This window comes from Gymnoscopelus microlampas (assembly GCF_963454915.1).
Source record: "Gymnoscopelus microlampas genome assembly, chromosome: 18".
NCBI lineage: Eukaryota > Metazoa > Chordata > Actinopteri > Myctophiformes > Myctophidae > Gymnoscopelus > Gymnoscopelus microlampas.
In genome coordinates this window covers 44114441-44134676 of record NC_139955.1, presented here as the reverse complement: position 1 = coordinate 44134676, position 20236 = coordinate 44114441, and the positions used below count along the sequence as shown (strand labels likewise).

Below are 20236 nucleotides of genomic sequence, written 5' to 3'. Positions count from 1 at the left end.
ACTTGTTTGTCATTGTGCCTTGTGCTCCTACTCCTAGCAGTGAGAATGTGATTGTGAAGAAAGAAAAAGAAAGATCATATCACATAAAGATTTGGCGGACCCCCTGTAGTAACTCTGAGGACCCCCTGTTGAAGACCCCTGCTGTAAACTGAAGAGGAACATTTTTTTTTCTTTTTTTCAAAAGGGCACTTCTGGTCAAGAGGGCAAAGGGCAGGTGCTCTAGCACCACCTAGAGTCTATATGTGCACGTCCCTGAATTAGGGAACACACGAACACATGAACACAGAACCACAAGGCACCGGTGAGAAGCCTGATGGTTTTCATTCTAGCTCTAATGACAAGAGCCATTCAACCCAGAGGCCGCCTGCTACCAAAACGTCATTATTTATTCATGATTTATTATTTATTATTATTTTCACACACGCATACCTGCACACAATTTTTTGTTTAGTTTAGTCTATTTGCACATAGTTGAAGGAGCAGTTCACCAAGAACATGATTTGTTTTCTATAAATCACACACCCCGTGAAGTATTGAATCCATGGAGATTGTTTTGTTTTTGTCGTAAGTCAATAATGTGATGACCGGCGGAAAGATGCTAATGTAAGTCTCCTTTGAGTCCCCTACGGGAGTGTCCGCCGGTCATCAAATTATTGGCTCAATTATTGACAAAAACAAAAAAAATCTCTGTTGATTTCAATGCTTCATGGGGTGTGAAATTGATAGGAAATAAGTCTTTTTTTTTACTCCTTTAAGAACACACACAAAGAGAAGATAAGACAAATTCATGAAAGTAGTAGGGTGCAATAATAAATAATAAAGATAATGTGCCGGAGAGGCAAAAGAAAAACCCAGGTTAATCGGGTGGCCTTCCTAAGAAACCTAAAAAAAATGACAGCAAAAAACATAAGTACTAAAGCATGGTGACACACAAATATACAGTAGGTGTACAATGTTATACATATAATAATGATCCAAAAGGATCTATCACAATATAGGAGATATGCGTATCCACTGATTCTCTCTAGGCTGGATAATATGCAAACTGGCAAAACAAGTGAATTGATCAGTCGGGCCATTATATCTGGTCCTGTCAGAGGCATCTGCTTGCCTCCAACCACTGCAAGAGAGAATATGATACATCTTAAAAATACAGATGCAGGATTTCACTATGCAAATATTTGAGACGTAATGTGATGCCATGAATTGGCTTAAGGCTACTTTTCAGCTATTTTCATATTTTTTTTGCTATTTTCGATGCCGTCCTTTAATTTAGATGTCCTCACAAGTATAGCGATACAAACGTGTGCGTGTGCGTGTCTGTGTCTGTGTCTGTGTGTGTGTGTGTGTGTGTGTGTGTGTGTGTGTGTGTGTGTGTGTGTGCGTGTGCGCGTGCACGCGTGTGCGTGCCTTTCTTTTTGTGTTTGTCCTTGGTTGGAGAGGGAGAACGGACTGAGGAATGTACTGATCTAAACTCGGCCAGTGGTTTTCAAAGTGAGGGCCAGGGGCCAGGGGGCCAACTGTCAAAGTCTTGGCTACTAGTTGCCTACTTAACAGTTGGAGTGAATGTTCTCTCTATAAGTTCCTCTGCCAGGATGTGTGCACGAACACTCAAAGCCAAAAAAAGAAAGCAGTCTAGAGTTAGCTAGAGCCCAGACTGCTATAGTGACATTTGCGGACGCGGGGGAGATATGTTAGACTTCAGGCTATGTGCCGAGCTCAAAGGATGGAAATAACCTCAGGCGGGTCAGTGTCTTCTTTTCTCTTAATGTGAGAGGAGCGGTCAAGGCATTAAATGTGTGTCCCTGCAGTCTATAGCCCTGGTACCATAATACTACAGGTTTAGAATCCACACAACATGGCTCTGAATACTAGCATTGAAACATGACAAATGCTGTGTTGTATTACAGTATGTTTGTTATGCTTTGCTTGTAATGTTTGTACGCTTGCACTGTGTTTAGGAAAGCGAAAGTATTGACTTTCGTTACGAAAGGTCGTTACGAAACAAGCAGTCTTCAAAATAAATAAATAAAACTTAAATAGAACATCTTGACCGTGAACTTGAAGGTGGTGAGTGGTTTGTGTACCTTATGAGTCAGCCGCCAATAGAAGACAGTATGATACAAGGACAGACAGATGAACAGAGAGAGAGAGAGAGAGAGAGAGAGAGAGAGAGAGAGAGAGAGAGAGAGAGAGAGAGACGAAACAGAATGAATGAACTGTGAAAGACAATCAGACAATCTGAAAGGTGTCCTCTAGTCTAGTCCATGCTGTTTACCTGGCTAACAGTTAAGAGTTGTTCAGTAACGCTATTTGAGTTATAGTACAACTCAAATATCGTGTTGTGACGGGTCGTGAGCTTGTAGATCAGCACTTTTTTTCTTTAGAATCTTGCCCCTGACTACCTAAAACTTAACCTGACACAGCCAGATCCGAAAGCCCCCATCTGGCAGAGTCAGGTTACCTAAAACTATGTTTTTCTCTAAAAAAAAAAAAAAAACTAGAAAAAGTGCTCCTCGGAGCACAGGTCTCCGCCAGGTCAGGTAGGTTATTGTGGGGCAGCAATGTTCGGAATTCGGCAATCAGGATGTAACATGAAAAATCGGACGGAACCATCTTGACCACTTGACTATAGAGATAATGGGTACCGATTTGCATGATGTTTGGACACGATTTGTAGGAGTAATATAAAAAAGAAAACTGTTGCAAAAATTGGCCTCAAGGTGGCGCTATAATAGGGCAATGTTAAAATGGTGTTATTTGTTCCTCAACGTAGTGCGAATGTGCAAGCAAAGTTTCACTGCAATCGGACGCTGCGTTCATGATTTGCGGCATTTTGTTCAAAACGGGCCACTCCTGCAAACTTTAGATGTAAAGATTCTTTTGGTGTCTTTTGAGTCAACGGTCAACAATTTAGTTGGCCATTTTGGATTTTGTCCATAACTCACTTCCTGTTTAAGATTTTTTTGGGCACCCCTTCTAGGATGTTTTGGAATGACCCAAGGGACATCTGTAGCAAATGTCATGCTTTTATCCGTCGCGTAACGATTTTTCACTTAGCAGCCCCTACTATTAGATCATATTAGTGAAATAACTCATGGTCATTTAAAGGACCATTCCTGGCATGTTTAGCTTATTGTTTATGACTCACCGTACACGTGACTGTCGACTATTTTCCAAAGCACACAATGGTTTGGTAGGTCTTCAAGATATTTTCCTTTTCATTACAGTACAATGTTAAAATTAACTAGTAGATGCTTGAAACTTGGTTGAATCCCCCAAAGGCTTTATACTTCTTGATCTGCTCCTTTTTTCTCTCTAAACTAAATCTCTTCACCTGAAAATAGTAGATCTACTAGCTCACAATGCATTGACTGACTAATCTATATTACAATAATAACTAAATAACTAAAACTAATACAAAAAATCACACCCTGTGTGAAGGTAGTGGCGCCTTTGATACATTTTGTCATCGATATGTGTTTATAATGTGTTTATAGCCATGTGTCACGTGAAGCTTGACCAATCACTTTGTTGACGCACCTGACCAATCAGAACATTACATTACATTACAGTCATTTAGCAGACGCTTTTATCCAAAGCGACTTACAATAAGTGTATTCAACATAGGTAGGGAACGAAAACTACTAATCACCAGAAGTCTTAAGTGCATTTCCTGCAAAAAACAAGCAACCAAGAGCATACCTAGCGCTAAGGTAAAAGTGCAATATATCAGCTACCTACTTTCTTAAACAGATGAGACAAAATAGCAAAATCAAATGAGCACGAGCTCAGACAAATAAGTGTATCGACTAAACAAGATCCAATAAAACAATACAAAACTAAAACAAGAGTTCGTACACACTTAGTGTACAACTACTAGCAGCTTGCTAAATAACAAAAAATGATACTATACTCAACTACCCAGGGGTCAGGAGCTCAATTCTCTTCAGATGTTGTTTACACACTGAACAAGAACACTCTCAACCTGGCTATTTAACCCTTGAGTTGTGCTGGTCAAACCAGACACTTCACAGGGCAATCAAGTGGCCTATACAGGGTGAAACTACTTCTACTCCGTTGACGCACACGGACAAAGTCAGGTATAGAGCGGCTAGCACCGCTAAAAATAGCATATCTACAAGCTCATTGCGTGGCACGCTATTTTTTGAATAGCCAAAGTATAAAATAATGGTTAACCCATTAAGACCGGGAACGCATCTGTGCCATTTTAAGATTTCTTTGGCCATTCAAAAAATACCAGATCTACAAGCTCATAGCACGGCACAGAGTGTCACGCTAAATATCTCAAAAGATGTTGTTCCAGGGACCCCCAGAAGCACAGATCAGAAAAGACTTGCACAAAATGTCCTTGATCTTTCAACAACCAAAAAAAAATCTAAAATAGCAGATCTACAAGCTTGTATATATCCCATTTTTGAATAGCCAAAATGACACCGATGTGTTCCCGGTCCTATTGGTTTAAAGCAGTGGTTTTCAACCTTTTCTGCGTCAAGGAACTCCAAATTGACACATATTAGCCCACGGACCCCCATTTTGAAAGATATGCCAGGGACTCAACCATTTAGATTTCCTAGGGGTCCCAATGTACACTGTAACGGGTCCATTTGGTTCCATTTGTACGCTCTCAGAGTTACAGACACATACTGTAAGGATCACTTTGGTTCCTAACTATTAATTCAGCTGGGGACCCCCTGGAACCCCCTCAAGGACCACTGGTGGTCCCCGGACCACTGGTTGAGAACCACTGGTTTAAAGTGGTTTAATATCTGAAAGGCTCTGGCCGTGGCTGGCAGCGGGCGGGTGTCAGGGTGCAGGCGGTGCCAGTAGTCCAGCATCTCGGTGGGCGTGACGTGGTGAGAGGTGACCAGACGGCTGTACCTGTCCCTGTCGAAGGGCTTCAATCCATGGTTATAGAACAGGAACTCGTTTGGCGGCGGCGTGATCCGGATCCCCAGCTTGTCCAGGCACATGCCCACGTAAACGTCCTCCATGCTGAGGCGAGGGACGCTCAGAGAGGCTCCGTAGATCTCCGTCGCCAAGTCTCCGGAGAACACGTAACCCGTCCCGGAGCAGTAGTCCGGGTACGTCTCGCTCGGGTACTCCTCTTCGGATACGTAGTACTTGTTGTCTTTGTCCCGGATCGGCCCAGATCGGAGTAGCCCCCGCCCGCCGTGACCCGTGAAGAACTTCTTCCTGGGCTTCACTTCGGGTCTGAGCAGCTCGTGGACGAGGTACTCGGTGTTGACGAAAACGTCGCTGTCGGTCTTCATGACGTAGCTGGCCCGCGGGCAATGCCTGGCCACCCAGTTCAGGCCCATCAGAGTCTTCAGGGTCAGGTTGCGATAGGTATCCATAAAGTCCTGCTGGAGGATATCGCCGTGTCTCAGGCTCTCAGACTCCAAGGTCCTCTGGAGGCGTCGCCCCCACGGCTCGCCCTCCTCCTCCTCCTTATTCGCCCCCAGCAGGAATAGCCGCACGACCCGCGGACCCCCCGGGCTCCCCTCCTGGCCCCACGTGCGCCGTATGGCGTCGCGGCGCTCCACCTGATGAGCCTCCACTGTTATGAGCAGCACCAGGAACGGTGGAGCCTCGCCCTCTGGGCATATGTTGGCCTGGTTAATGATGTAGCGGAAGGGGCCGGCGGGCAGCGTGCCGTTCGGCCAGCTTTGGCCGGCATCACTAGCCGCTGCCAGAGACGAGTCGTCCTCCAGACCGGCTTTCTCGATCCAGTCGCTTATATTGGTGTCTCCGCTGTCTCCGCTGTTGGTGTCTCCGCTGTCTCCGCTATACTCTTCTCTGCGGTTCCTGGGATGATAGCCCAAGAAGGAAATGATTCCCAGGAGCGACAGGAGACCCAGGAGCACGGTGATGATGATGTGCGCTCGTCTGTGTTTTCCTCTCCAGCAGCGCATCGCAACTCCGATGGCAAGGCTCCTGGCGTTGTTGAAACGTTCAGTTCAACGGGACCTGGCCTGATCTCACGCGGCTTTAGCTTGAGGTACGGATGTAGGGGACAGTTTCTCTAATAGGATGCAGCTGGAGACTGTAGAATCTATAAGCTCAGAAAACACTCACGGGTCTTTATAAAGAGTCTCTCTTGACGAGGGTGTGTTGTCGTCATGACGTCACCTTGAGTCGACCATGTAAGGGCCGTAACAATCGATTACGTTTGTGGCAATTACTTTATCCATGCAAATATTTATTACTTTATTTATTACTTTATGCATGCAAATACGTATTTATTATGACCTTGTTTTATTGTAGTAGTGTAGTGTAAGTGTAGTAATACTCTAAATCTACAAAGTGACTAGCAACTAAAGTTTTCATATAATTGTAGTGGAGTAAAAGTACAATATTTGTATCTGAGATGTAGTGGAGTAGAAGTAAAAGTAATGAAAATTTGAAATACTCCAGTAACATAAAAAATCACACCCTGTGTGAAGGTAACGGCGCCTTTGATACATTTTGTCATCGATATGTGTTTATAATGTGTTTATAGCCATGTGTCACGTGAAGCTTGACCAATCACTTTGTTGACGCACCTGACCAATCAGAACGTTGACGCACACAGACAAAGTCAGGTATAGAGCGGCTAGCGCCGCTAAAAATCACACCCTGTGTGAAGTGAGTGGTGCCTTGCTTAGCTTGGCTAACATGTTCAATGTTAGCTTGGCTGATGGCACTGATGTCACTTTGAAACATGTAAAGAATGTTTCAAAGTGACACACCTATTTATAGGGCTCTATTTCGTCATGCGTCTCGCTAGCCAATCAAAGCACACCCTTTCAACATATTGTCACGTGTCACGTGATGCTTGACCAATGTTAGCTTGGTGGACACACGGACATACAGACATACATACATACATACGGACACACAGACAAAGCCACGTATAGGAGTGGTTGCCTTCGGCACCACTCAAATATAACAATCCAGAAAAGGTGGGGAACTGCTGATCTACCCGTTTCTCTGTTTTCCACACAAATGGATAAACTGGCAGACATGCTTTGAAAACTAAATAAATCTAGACTGAAATTGAAAACAAAAAGTCGAAACGAAGTGGGAAAAACACAAAAAAAATAAAAACATGTGTTTTGCTAAATTAGACCTGTTGGTGGCGCTATAACAGGCCAATGTTAAAAGGGTGGCATTTGAGCGCAATTGGACGGTGCGTTCATGATTTGCGGATTTTTGTTCAAAACAAGCCAATAACGCAAACTTTAGATCAAACACATCCGTCGTGAACACATGACTATAGAGATCATGTGTACCGATTTGTGTGAAATTTGGATAAAATTGGAAGGAGTAGTATTAAATAATGTGTTTTACAAGTCGGCCTCCTGGTGGCGCTATAAAAGGCAGATGTGAAAAATGCAGGGCAAAGGTTTTTCCTTGACCTCTAGGGAGTGTGCATACAAAGTTTTACACAGATCGGTGCAATTATAGGTAAAAACACGAATCGGCCTGTTATAGCGCCACCATGAGGCTGATTTTAAAATGTTCAAATGGTAGTTCTTCCTCGGCCTAATTAGAATGGGTGTGCAAAATTTCACGGAAATTGCATGCTGTGTTCATGATTTCAGGCATTTTGTTCAATACGGAGAACTCCTGCAAACTTTGGAAGACATTTTTAGCCAATCAGGATGGAATAGGAGAAATCTGAAAGACCAGTTTCGTTCAATGACTATAGAGATACTGTGTACCGATTTGAGTGATTTTTGGACAAAATCTGTAGGAGTACTGTCAAAAGATATGTTTTGCACAAATCGGCCTCCTGGTGGCGCTATAAAACGCCCATGAGAAAAATTTGGGGCAAAGGTTCTGAATTGGCATCCAGGGAGTGTGTGTGCACAGTGGCGCTGTGGTCAAGCCAACGGTGGCAGAGATTAGCTGGTGACAGACGGACGGACACACGGACACACGGACGAACGGACGGGGTGGAAAACATACTCTCTCGCCATGCCTTTCGGCCTGGCGGAGACAATAAACTAAAACTAGCATACAGTTTATTTAGAAAGAAAGATTAGACATGTTGCAACTATTACAGGTAGCTGGAATTGCTGCCACTTGCCTTCTGAGAAGCATGGTCGTGTGTTGTGCTTTATTGTAACATGTATACATGGCAAATGAATAGTTTGCTAGTAATGACAGTAGTTTGTTCATTCATTCATTCATTATTTTAACCCATTAAGACATGAGGCGATTCTTTAAGAACATCTAAATCCTAATAGTTTTTTGAAAAAAAAAATATATATATATTTTTTCATGATTTTTCAAAAATAGCAGATCTACAAGCTCGTAGTGCGGCACTTGGTGCCGCGCTACGAGCTTGTAGATCTGCTATTTTTGAATAGCCAAAGGAATCTAAAGTGACACAGATGCGATCAAATCAAACAAGATAATATCCCAACGTTACCCTGGTTTGTTGAATGGAGAGCCCTGGGCCATTGTGAAGGCTGACCGGGGCTTAACGATTGGCTCATATATGTGTTGTTTTTCTACAGAAACTAACACCTCCACACACAGTTTTGCTAGCGTCTCTGCATACACCGTCTCCCTCTGAGCTTCCACACTGTCTTCAATTCATTTCATTCCAAACCTTTATTCATTCTCAAAGGACATTGAGGCTGCCCTCATTTTCAGTCTCGTCGTCACAGTGCAATTTCTTTTTCACATCAATATTCATATCAATGATATAACAAAACAAAAGAGAAACAAGGCAAAAACAGAAATGTTCCCCTATCATCTTAACCACCGTCTGCCTCTCCTACACTAATCTCTGTTATGTTTTGTAATAATAATCAAAATCTACAAAGTAAATAACGTTTTCAAATACATGTAGTGGAGTAACAGTACAATATTTGGATCCGAGATGTAGTGGAGTAGAAGTAAAAGAGCTGAAAAATGGATATAGTCAAGTAAAAATTGTACTTATGTACTTATTCAGGGTGCATTTCTCCTTTCCGACATGTCGCCTTTCCGACGTTGACGAACCCTATACCTAACCCTAACCCTAACCCTAACCGCACGCGGAAGCCACTAGTCGGAGTGGTGAGATGTCGGAATGGAGAGTGAACACCACTTATTCACTGCACTGGCTACCAGTGGCGTTCAGAATTTAAAATGACATTGTTTGTTTTTAAAGCACATAACGGACTTGCTCATATTCATATTTTTGACCTCCTGTCTCCCCACAAACCCACCCGTAATCTTAGATCAGTACACAAACTTTTACTTGACCCCCCCCCAGACAAACCTTGTGACGGAAGGTGACAGGGCATTCGCTGCTAGGGATCCATTTCTGTGGAACCAACTCCCCCTGCAAATTAGACAGGCCACTTCGGTGTCCACTTTTAAAAACCTTTTAACAACTCGTTACTTTAGAATGGCCATAGTCTGCTTTCACTCTTATTTTTGGTCTTATTTTTTTTTGTATGGTTCCTTTGTTTTTAAATTGTCCATCATTGAATTTCCTTTATATTTCATGTGTACTGTATGTATTGTATTTGTATTGTTAAGCACTTTGTAAACCTGTTTTTTAAAAGTGCTATATAAATAAAGTTTATTATATTATATTATATGTAGAGTACTTAGTTACTTTATATCACTGGCTGCACATCCATCACAATCATCTTTGACGATCAACCTCGTCACACGTTTCTTGCCAAAGTTTTTCTGTCACACTTTCATCAAAAGTGAAAACTCATATTGAGTGTTTGCCGTGAGGTAGTCGAGCTTGAACTGATATGGCCTCGCCGCCAAAGCATCGCTCAACCACGTCTGTCGGGTTGTTTAAAATATTTAAAGATGGGGTGCCGTGACTTTCAGTGACCCCCCCCCCCCCCTGAAACATAATCATCAGGTATTATGGTTATACTAGGAGGAAGATTTTTTTCAAAAAAGTGTACAGAAATTGTTAAAATTATGTTTTTATGTGGACACGCCTCCAGTTCATTAAGTATACCTGGTTCTCACCTTAGCACCTCCTCCACCACCTTAGCACCACCCACCTGTCCTAGTCCCTCCTCCTCCTCATGCCCACACCCGTTGTGTTATGATAACGAGGGGGAGGGTACATTTTTACTTTGTCACTAAAGCGCTGTTTTTCTATTGGCACGTTTGACCCTCAAGGTTTCAGCCTCCAGGAAGAAACTCAAAATAGTCAGAGAAGACATACAACACCATAAAACCACCACTGGGGGGGCTTAATGAAGTTCTATCAACCTCATAGACAAATGAAAAACAGAAAAAGTGCAAAAACATGGCACCACCTCTTTAAATTATTATTTTTTTGCCGTCGCTCCGGTGCCATCACAAAGTTACATAACCGTCTTTGATTTATGGAGATAAGAGGTTTTCGGTCCCCGACAGCAACGATATGGCCCACGTACGTTGTCACGCCCAGAGAGACTATACCTTTGGTTCCTGTTTTGAAAGCGGCTAGAGATTTCCTCTAAAACGTTTTACCACTTTTGTTAATGTTTTAGCATTTAATCGTTTTTTTTTTTTTTTTTTTTTCAAAGTCACACTCCTCCTACCGCATGCACTCACAGTTCTATCCATCTGCTTATCCGTCTCTCAGTGGACGATGGACACAGTTTATTGTCAGTCCTCAGTATACTGCCGCTCTGCTGTCTGCTCCACCATCTGCTTAACCCCTTCAATACGGGGAACACATTCTGTGTCTTTTTTTTTTTAGATTTTGAGACATGACCATTATTTCATACTTTTGGCTATTCAAAAATAGCAGATCTACAAGCTCATAGCGCGGCACTCGAGCTTGTAAATCTGCTATGTTTTGTTTGAAAAATCTTTGAATACATTTTTTTTTTTTTAAGCGAACATTTTTTAACTCAAATCGTTGCTTCTGGTGGGGGTCCCTGGAACAAAACATTTTGAGATGGGGGGGTCCGTGCCCCCCCCATATTTTTTTAGATTATGTATGTCAAATACATAATCTAAATATGTTTTCTAAATCCTAACAGTATATGTTGCTACATCAGAGGTGCTCCAACTTTTCCATGTCAAGGACCACCCTAAATGATATGTATTTGGCCGCAGACCCCCGTCTCAAAACATGTTCCAGGGACCCCCAGAAGCACATATCGGAGTTAAAAATGCTCACTTTAAAACAGGGGTCTTCAACAGGGGGTTCCGGGACCCCTAGGGGGTCCTCAGAGTTACTACAGGGGGTCCGCCAAATCTTTGTGTGATAGGATTATTATTTTTTTTACATTAACCACTTGAACCTTATAGCATCCCTTTTCTGAGGAGAACTTTAGCCAAAAATAGCAAATCTACAAGCTCACAATGCCTCGCGCCTAACTCAAAGAGTTATACTGTAGGTGTGGAGGGAAAAAAGAGCAGCAAAAGTTTTTCTGAAACACAATTTCATACATTATAAAGGGGGTCCCTGCTTCATCTCTCTCTCAGCTAAGGGGTCCTTGGTCTGAAAACGTTGAAGACCCCTGCTTTAAAACATATATATATATATATATAAAAATAGCAGATCTACAAATAGCATATCTACAAGCTCATAGCACGGCTATCTGTTCTTTTTTAATAGCCAAAGACATCTAAAATGACAGAGAAGCTTTCCCGGTCTTAAAGGGTTAATCGCATCCCCCCCCCACTGTGTCCCCCAGGCCTACGTGAGCCCCGCATTCAGCAGCTAGAATGAAAAGCTGCCAGTACTCTACTCTCGGTCCCTGGCCGGGAGTGGGAGGAGTGAGAAGTAACTGCTCTAAAAGCATTATATGAGATACACATTCTGTGACTATACTTAAAAAAGGTAAGAACATCGGAAAAAAAATCCCTGGCAGTGGCTGCACACACGGCCAGAAATAAGTCTGGCAGTCAGTGGTGGAAAAACGTGCTCAAATGTTTTACTTAAAGTAATACTAGGTAAGTTTTTCAATAAAACTAACGTTAAATTGTATATCTTTTGTGAGTGGCAAATGTTTCACAACACCCACTCCATGAATTTCACCCCCGAAAGCCTTTTATTTATATATTTTCTATTGAACGGTGTCGGGGGGGACTTTACCGCGAAAATGACGTCATCTGGCCGGACAACGGAAGCGGAAATGCACCGGTTTCCTGTTTGGCCAGGAACTACCGCACCGGTTTCCTGTTTGGCCAGGAACTACCGCGCTAATAACAAAAAGGAAACTCACGCTGTTTGTAAGAGATTGTATGATTTGAAGATCGAAAAACAACAGAAAAAGACAACACAGCTCACTGTAACTAAAGCTCCACTGGCTAAGAGAAACGATCCACAGATCGTATAAAACAAAAAAAAAAACTTTTTTTTTTCTTTCATTTTTTTTTACATAATTTTTATCCCACGATTTTGTAACCCTTATTTTTCACCCGGTGCCAATGTTCTAAGTGATCCTGGGCACTAGACTCCTCTCACCAGCCTAGAGAGGCCAGGGCCGAGCTCATGCCTCCTTCAATGCATGAGAGCCAACTGACCTTCTTGTCACCTGACAGGGGGGAGGCGGTATAGCGACCAGGATTACTGCATGTTTTTGTGAGGGTATACATCAACTACCCTGAGAGACACGGGGAGAACATGCAAACTCCACACAGAGTAGGCCCTTTCGCCAAAAAAAGAACACTTCTTTAAACGCTTCCGTCTTCCGGTGAAAACAAATGGAATTCTGGGTAACAGAGGAATAAATGAAAGACTTGTTTCCTAAATGTCGTTCAAACCAGTGGTTCTCAAACATTTTCATGGACCAAAGGACCTCCACATTAACCCATTGAGACCTGGATCTGTGTCATTTTTAGATTTGAGCTAAAAAGCATTATTTTACACTTTGGGCTATTCAAAAATAGCAGATATACAAGCTCATAGCGCGGCACCGAGTGCCGCGCTACGAGCTTGTAGATCTGCTATTTTTGAAAAATCGTGAAAATTTGTGCAAATCTTCTGAATATATATATTTTTAAAGCGAACATTTTTAACTCAAATCTTTGCTTCTGGGGGGTCCCTGGAACGAGATATTTTGATGGGGGTCCGCGGCCAAAAACATATAATTTTGGGGGTCCTTGACATGAAAAAGATTGAACACCACTGATATAGAAACATACGTTTTTCAGAAAACTGTTGAGATTTAGGAGACACGTAGAATCGGCTTCAGGTCTCAATGGGTTAATAGGCCTATGTGTTTGTCTGCGTAACCCCCTCTGAAAAGAGCAGCCGCATCGCGTTGAGAGCTTGTAGATCGGCTATTTTCAAATAACTGATGTATATAGGTTTAAAGTGCTCATGTAGCCTAAATAGTCGCTTCGTTTGGGCTTGTTTTCATAGACCTGGTTGCTTATTTCTCTCACACAATCTGGCAACACTGGGAGGGAGGGAGGGAGACGGAGGGGAAGAGGGAGATGGAAGGGAGACGGAGGGGGAGATGGAGAGGAGGAGACAGATAATGAAAGGGGGAATAAGTGGCGTTGAGACGCATCAGAGGAGGTGCGGTTGACAGGAAGTCACAGTCCTGACGGAAGGAGGACAATTTCCGCCTGAAACATTGTGACAGTTAAAGACCCTCCTGCTGAGTGTCACCACAAGAACCTAATGGCTGCTCTGTGTGTGTGTGTGTGTGTGTGTGTGTGTGTGTGTGTGTGTGTGTGTGTGTGTGTGTGTGTGTGTGTGTGTGTGTGTGTGTGTGTGTGTGCGTGCCTGCGTGTATGTGTAGACTGAGGGGGTGCACAGTGGGGCACCAACATTTTGTCTTTGCTTCATCTCAACACACACACACACACACACACACACACACACACACACACACACACACACACACACACACACACACACACACACACACACACACACACACACACACACACACACACACACACAGGTGTGGTCTACTGTGATTGTGAGGACATTGACAATTTAGGACGGCAATCTTATGAATGGCATTGTAGCATTTTGCATTGCATGACACTTGGCACGCAACTACATATCATGTCTAACTCTAATTATAACCCCTAAACCTAACCTCTGAATCTCTAATCTCATTGGATATCATTGGTCATCTGACCAGTTTCACTGGATTTCATTGGATCAAATCGACAGGAAGTGGAAAACACACAGCCTAGGAAACAGGTGAATATAAATGTATGAAAATAGCAGATCTACAAGCTCAGAAGGCATGGCATTGTGAGCTTGTAGAGCTGTTAATGGCCGAAATGTATACAGCTGTATACATTGTTCATCTGGTATCCAATAGTTTCTATAGCTTCAATGTACAGATTAAGTGTGCGTGCATGTGTGTGTACGTGCGTGTTTGTGTTACAACGTGAAAATATAGTTCTAATGACAATACTGGATGTAATAAAAAACGCCATTGACAAATAAAAGAAGCATGAAAGCACAGGTGAAAAAATAAAACAAAATTTGGTTGGCATAGCACGTGTGGAACACTAGCACAGGGAAATGCGCAGAATATGGAGGGGGAGTGATTCAGGATCTGGTTGGTAGAATGTGCAGTAAGGTATACACATATTGAGGAGAACATATACTGTAAAGGAGGCTATGTAGTCCAAGCGAACAACAACTTTTTCCGCCTTCAGAAGGGCTTCTACATCTTGCTGAAGCATTATACAGCACTTGGTTCTCAAACCTTTTCAAATCAAGGACCCCCAAATTGATATGTATTTGGCCACGGATCCCCATCTGAAAAGGTGTTGTGCCAAGGCAGGGACCCTCAGAGAAGATTTGTGTAAAAAAAAAGTTCTAAATTATTCAACATTTTCTTAACATCAAAAAGGGCTTCTTATGGCTCTGATAACAATCCAATGTCGGGTCGAAACTTATCTGGTTCACAGACACAGCCAGGAGGATCAAAAGAGCAGTGCTCTCGGAGCTGCACCAGCGCGTCTTTTCCATTGAAATATATGGCAGACTGGCACTGCCAGCTCAAAAGGCGTTCTCTGTGGACACAGCCTCTCAAAGAAAGTTGCTCACCCGGTGCATACGTCCCTAGGGGCATACACTCTCCTCCCGGGTATTTGTCACCGTGTCACTGAGGTCATAACGCATGCGCTTATAGGGTCCTTTATGCGTCTACTTCACAAACTATGACCACTGGTCGAGCCCCATGAACTGCTGAGGTCAAACCTGCAGTACCAGAGTTGGCCACACACTGGGAAACCTTTGAGCTTCAAAAAAAGCCTTCCCGGTCCTGGGGGCAACACAGATGGCGTGATGTACAGGTCTGTAACTCTTGAGATGCAGTTCTGTAAAGCATTGCGTTGCTTGTAGATCTGCTGTTTTTGGCTAATGTTCCCCCCAGAATATGGATGCTGGAGCTCAAGTGATTGAACGGTTTCCGTTCACAGCCGGCCCAGAACACATGAGTGCGGAACAGCAGTTCACCCACATCTGGGCGCTAGGTGATGTGACACATTACAAGCTTTTGTTTGACCTATTCTTGATTCTTTTATTTATTTTACATACTGCTTAAGTGGTTAAATAAAATAGAATAACTTTCCAAATATCGGTCAAACCTTCGATAATCTGTGGTCTAGGACTCGGCATCGGACTCAGTAATGTGTCATGGTTCAGGCTCTAATCACAAAACAACAATAAAATCCACACACCAGAATGCTGCTCCCGTCGTGTCTTTATTTATTGGTTACGTTTTATTGGTAACGTTTCGAGCCGGGAGGCTCTTCCTCAGACCTATAGGCTCTAATCACACCATGTTATTGCTCCCGCTCAACCTGTCCATGAATCCACTGATGAACGGCATGTTTAGAACGGAGCCGAGGACGGGTATCCTTCTGACGAAGCCCACTGCCACTGGGACGAAACCCCCGAACAGCAGGTACAAGCCGTAGATTTCCAGCACAACGCCGATGAGGGGCCAGCCTATCAGCACCACGAGCACCCCGCCCAGGAAGAACGCGGTGGCCTTCATCTTTTGCTTCTGGACGAAGAAACGGAAGGTCTTCTCCAGCCCGATGACGAAAGCCAGCCCAGCTATGAACAAGATGTTTCCCATGGCCATGAGGGCTTTGTCGAAGAACATGATCATTCCGAAGAAGAGGAAAAACACGCCGAAGCCCGTTAGTCCCATCCCGATCTTCTGGGAGTCTGATAGGGAAATCATCTTTTAGCGATGCTTCGACAGCTCACGACAGAATATCAATATTGACTCACGAAGATGAGTCCGACACGTTTCAGACAGTTGTGGGTAGAAGGGCTCTGGGCTCAACAGTGGGACAAATTGAAGAAAGAGAAAGAATACCTTCGCATTTCAAAAGGGACTTCCCTGCGACTGACGTTTCAACTTGCGTCTTCCTCAGAGTCAAACAATTCAATAGCCAAACCTATTGAATATAAATGTTGCCACAAACCCTCTAGTTAATCGTGACAGCTGCCAATGGAGTAAGAACTAGCAGCCACTGGGCGGTCCTGTTTTGAGCTCATAAACCCACGTTTTGTGACATCACTTTGATGTCACTTTGATGTCTGCCATGCCCAAAAAATGGAGGCAAATGGCAGTCTTGCCCAAATATGGAGGTCCATGATGTCAGACTGGCCTACACATACTCGGATCAGTATCAGTAATATCTCTACTGACGGCGCATGATGTCTAGTTGATTTACATGCCGACGGGGAGTCAGCAGGACACCATGGCAGAAGACCTAGGCATCAAAGCAGGAGACAGGGTGATGTTTGTGTGGACCCAGCCCTCTTCACCGGTTGCCTTAAATGAGCTGGCAGAAATTTTCAGTAGTCTTGTTGGAGGACAGGTCAGTGTGTCGGTGGAGAACGTAGAGAGAATATTGATGTCCTCCCACACTACGTCCACTTTCGATTGGGTTCTGTCGTGCCTTCTTCCCGACAGTTACTCGATCCACAGCTCAGAGACTCTAGCGGAGATGGCTAGGATTCTCAAACCTGGTGGAAAGCTAGTCCTGGAGGAGCCGGTCACGGAGAGTGACAGCCAGAGTGTTGTTAGGACGGCTGACAAATTGACATCGGCTCTGACGTTATCCGGTTTGATATCTATCGTGGAGGTTAGTAAAGAAACACTGTCCCCGGAAGTAGTGAGCTCCCTCTCGGGTGCCATAGGTTACCAAGACAACTCGCTGACCAGGGTCCGTGTGTCCTCTTCCAAGCCCTCCTATGAGACGGGATCATCCTCTCAGCTCAAGCTGTCGTTCGGGAAAGCGAAACCCAAACCGACTCTTGATCCCAACGCCGCCAAGTTGTGGACCCTATCAGCATGTGACATGAACGATGATGATGATGTGGATCTGCTAGACTCAGACGCTCTGCTGGACGGCGATGACCTGAAGAAGCCTGACCCGGCCTCTCTGAGAGCAACACCGGTTTGTGGACCCGGGTCCAAGCAGAAGAAAGCCTGTAAGAACTGCTCTTGTGGTCTAGCCGAGGAGTTAGACGAGAAGAATACCGGAGCCCAGACGACCCCCCTAGCAAAGTCTTCCTGTGGAAGTTGTTACCTGGGCGATGCTTTCCGATGTGCCAGCTGCCCATATGTGGGCATGCCAGCGTTTAAACCTGGAGAGAAGATTATGTTGGACAATAAGGCCCTCAATGACGCCTAAGAACTATCCTCGATTCCCCAATACAATACAACCGGTCAAAATCTCTCTGAATGGCGTTGCGGATAGCCCAGCGCATGGTAGGCAGGGTTGCCAGATCGGCTTATTATAATTTCCCCGCAAAATTTTATTTGAAAATAGCCGATCTACAAGCTCAAAACGTGTCACATCGCGACGCGTTGTGAGTAGTCAGCGCTAGAGATGAGGGATCAGGTCTAACGTCACCCGCATCCGCGTGTAGCCTACATCCATCCACCCAAGTGAATCATTTCTCCGATACAGATCCGCACCCGCCCTGCACCTGCATGGACATAACTTATGCAAAGCCCAAATGAAATGGAAACCTCCACCGCAACCGTGATGCTAGCACTCTCCATTGCTAACACAGTGGACAATTCTCCTTGTCAAATTCTCCATGTCAAATTCTCCTTCTATAGCACAGCCACCAAGGTATGGAATAGTCTAACCCCATCCCTCAAAAAATGCAGTTCGCTGGGCTCATTCAAAACAGCCCTAAAAACTCATCTTTCTGGGGGCCTAAAGAGGAGCTAGTACCAGTTTCCCTAGACAGACGACCCCCCCCCCCCCCCTCCCCTTTTTTTTGGTACATATATATATATTTTTTAAATTATTTTCTAATGCTTTTTTTGTATATCATTTTTAATTTTCTCATGCCTTTTTTGTACATAATGGCATATATTTTTTCCTCTGTATTCTTATGTTGATTTTTGAACTGTTAGGTTGCTACTATATATGTCTATGAAATTAATTCAAGGACCCCAACGGAAACAAGCCCGCAAGGACTTTTTTGGCCGGACCTTTTAGACAAAAGCATTATAAATGTAACTGTGTTGTTTTACATTATTTTGCCTAATACAAATTTCAATCAATCAAAAAACAAGAACTGGTAAATGTAATCAAATTTTTTAGTTTTTTTTTAAAGTCATTAAATTGTCACTTCACTGTCATATGGGGACCCCCCTGTGGGTCCCGACCCACATGTTGAGAACCACTGCTGTAGAGCAAGGTTTCAGTCTGATCAGACTCCTACTGACAACAATTATGAATTAACGTTAAATATTTCAAAAAAGTATAAAACATAATGTGAAAGGAGTTTGTGAGATTAGCTCCACACACACACACACACACACACACACACACACACACACACACACACACACACACACACACACACACACACACCATGAGTACTGTACATCTTTTGAGTATCTGTATAGGGTACTCGAGGATTAGCATTTTATACTAATATTACATATTGTACTTTTGACTTCACTACATTAAGGAAGGGGAAAAATACATGCATTTAAAAAAAAAAGCTGATCTTCAAGCTCACAACGCGGCGTGATGCAACGCGTTTATTCTGGAAAATCTTTGCATTTTTGGGGGAAAATATATCCAAGATATCAATACTGCAGTGCATTGGTATCAAAAAGAACATGTACCAGTACTTGAACTTGAGCTCTTGAATACTGTTTTTAAAATAACTTACAGTAGGCCTACTTTTAAATACGATATTTTTAAAAGCAATTCATCTTGTACTTTAACCCAAGTAAAACTTTGACGGAGCATCTTTCACTTGTAGTGGAGTAATATTTGACCAGGAGCATCAGTACTTTGACTGAAGTACTGAGTACTTTGTCCAACACCGCGTAAAGCCCTGTACAGTACATACTGTACTCGGTGTGGAAAACGTGACTTTGGTCCTCCTGTGAGTATCCAGCACGTGGCATATTTTCCCAGCGCCACGGAAAACAAATATGGCGTAGGAAGAGCGGCCGCTGCACACAACATGCAGAGAATATCCCAGGGCCCACCGCATGTTTTCACACAGGCAGACCATAATAATGTGGGCGCCTCGACAAAATAACCCCAAAAAAGAAAGCCATAGCTTAAAGGATGAAAACGTTTTGGAGCAAGTCGTGAGATCACTGCCAACTTACACAGAGCCAGTGGAACGTTGGGTTCGGTTTCGTCCATAGCTTCCTGTAAGCATGTGAACTACTTCCTGTTGGCAGAAGGGTATAGGGGCATGTCAGAGTGTGCGTGTGCGTGTGTGTGTGTGCAGTGGTGTTAAGTAACTATATGTACTCAAGTACTGTACTTAAGTAACATTTTGAGGTATTTTTACTTTGCCTCTTTGCTCATTTTATTTTTCATAACCAACAATACAAATCAAGTCAACTTATAATGTAGTTTTCCTCTACAATAAATAGCTTGAGCGTGAACGCCTCAACATTCAGTACACTCACAAGAGTATCTGGGCAAAGAGGTTGAAAAGAAGTAACCTCTAGTCATCTATGCCTCCGTGAAATAACTATTAAGTGGACAGTATACTTCTTGCATAAACAAAGTTAGGCAAGGTTGTACGAATAAAATGACGTGGCTACAGAGAAAACAATGTATGCTGTATCCGTACAGCATACAGGATAAACAAATGCAATTGGATGTGATCAAACAAGAAAATGAGCCGACACCCCTCCCCCCCAACAAAAACATATCACTTAATCCACCTTTAACAACGTTCAACCTGGCGTCCCCACCCTGTGCATGTCACCACAGGTGAAATATCCTCAACAATCTTAAGAAAACAAAGGCGATTAAAACA

At 43.4% G+C, this 20236-nt stretch overlaps 3 protein-coding genes across 3 annotated transcripts; 1 reads left to right on the top strand and 2 right to left on the bottom strand.

The window, feature by feature from the left end:
* Positions 1-236: 236 nt before the first annotated feature.
* LOC311034086 (beta-1,3-galactosyltransferase 5-like) lies at positions 237-5936 on the bottom strand (the record flags this gene model as incomplete). The annotated part of the gene is made up of 2 exons (XM_084041829.1): positions 237-252; positions 4846-5936. The coding sequence occupies 2 exons, from the start codon at positions 5934-5936 to the stop codon at positions 237-239; spliced, it is 1107 nt and encodes a 368-aa protein (XP_083897955.1).
* A 9795-nt stretch (positions 5937-15731) lies between these two features.
* On the bottom strand, positions 15732-16148 carry LOC311033505 (vesicle transport protein GOT1B-like; the record flags this gene model as incomplete). The annotated part of the gene is made up of 1 exon (XM_084041023.1): positions 15732-16148. The coding sequence occupies one exon, from the start codon at positions 16146-16148 to the stop codon at positions 15732-15734; it is 417 nt and encodes a 138-aa protein (XP_083897149.1).
* Positions 16149-16674: 526 nt separating this feature from the next.
* On the top strand, positions 16675-17613 carry LOC311033508 (anamorsin-B-like; the record flags this gene model as incomplete). The annotated part of the gene is made up of 1 exon (XM_084041028.1): positions 16675-17613. One exon carries the CDS (start codon positions 16675-16677, stop codon positions 17611-17613), a length of 939 nt encoding a protein of 312 aa, XP_083897154.1.
* Between the last annotated feature and the right edge of the window lie 2623 nt (positions 17614-20236).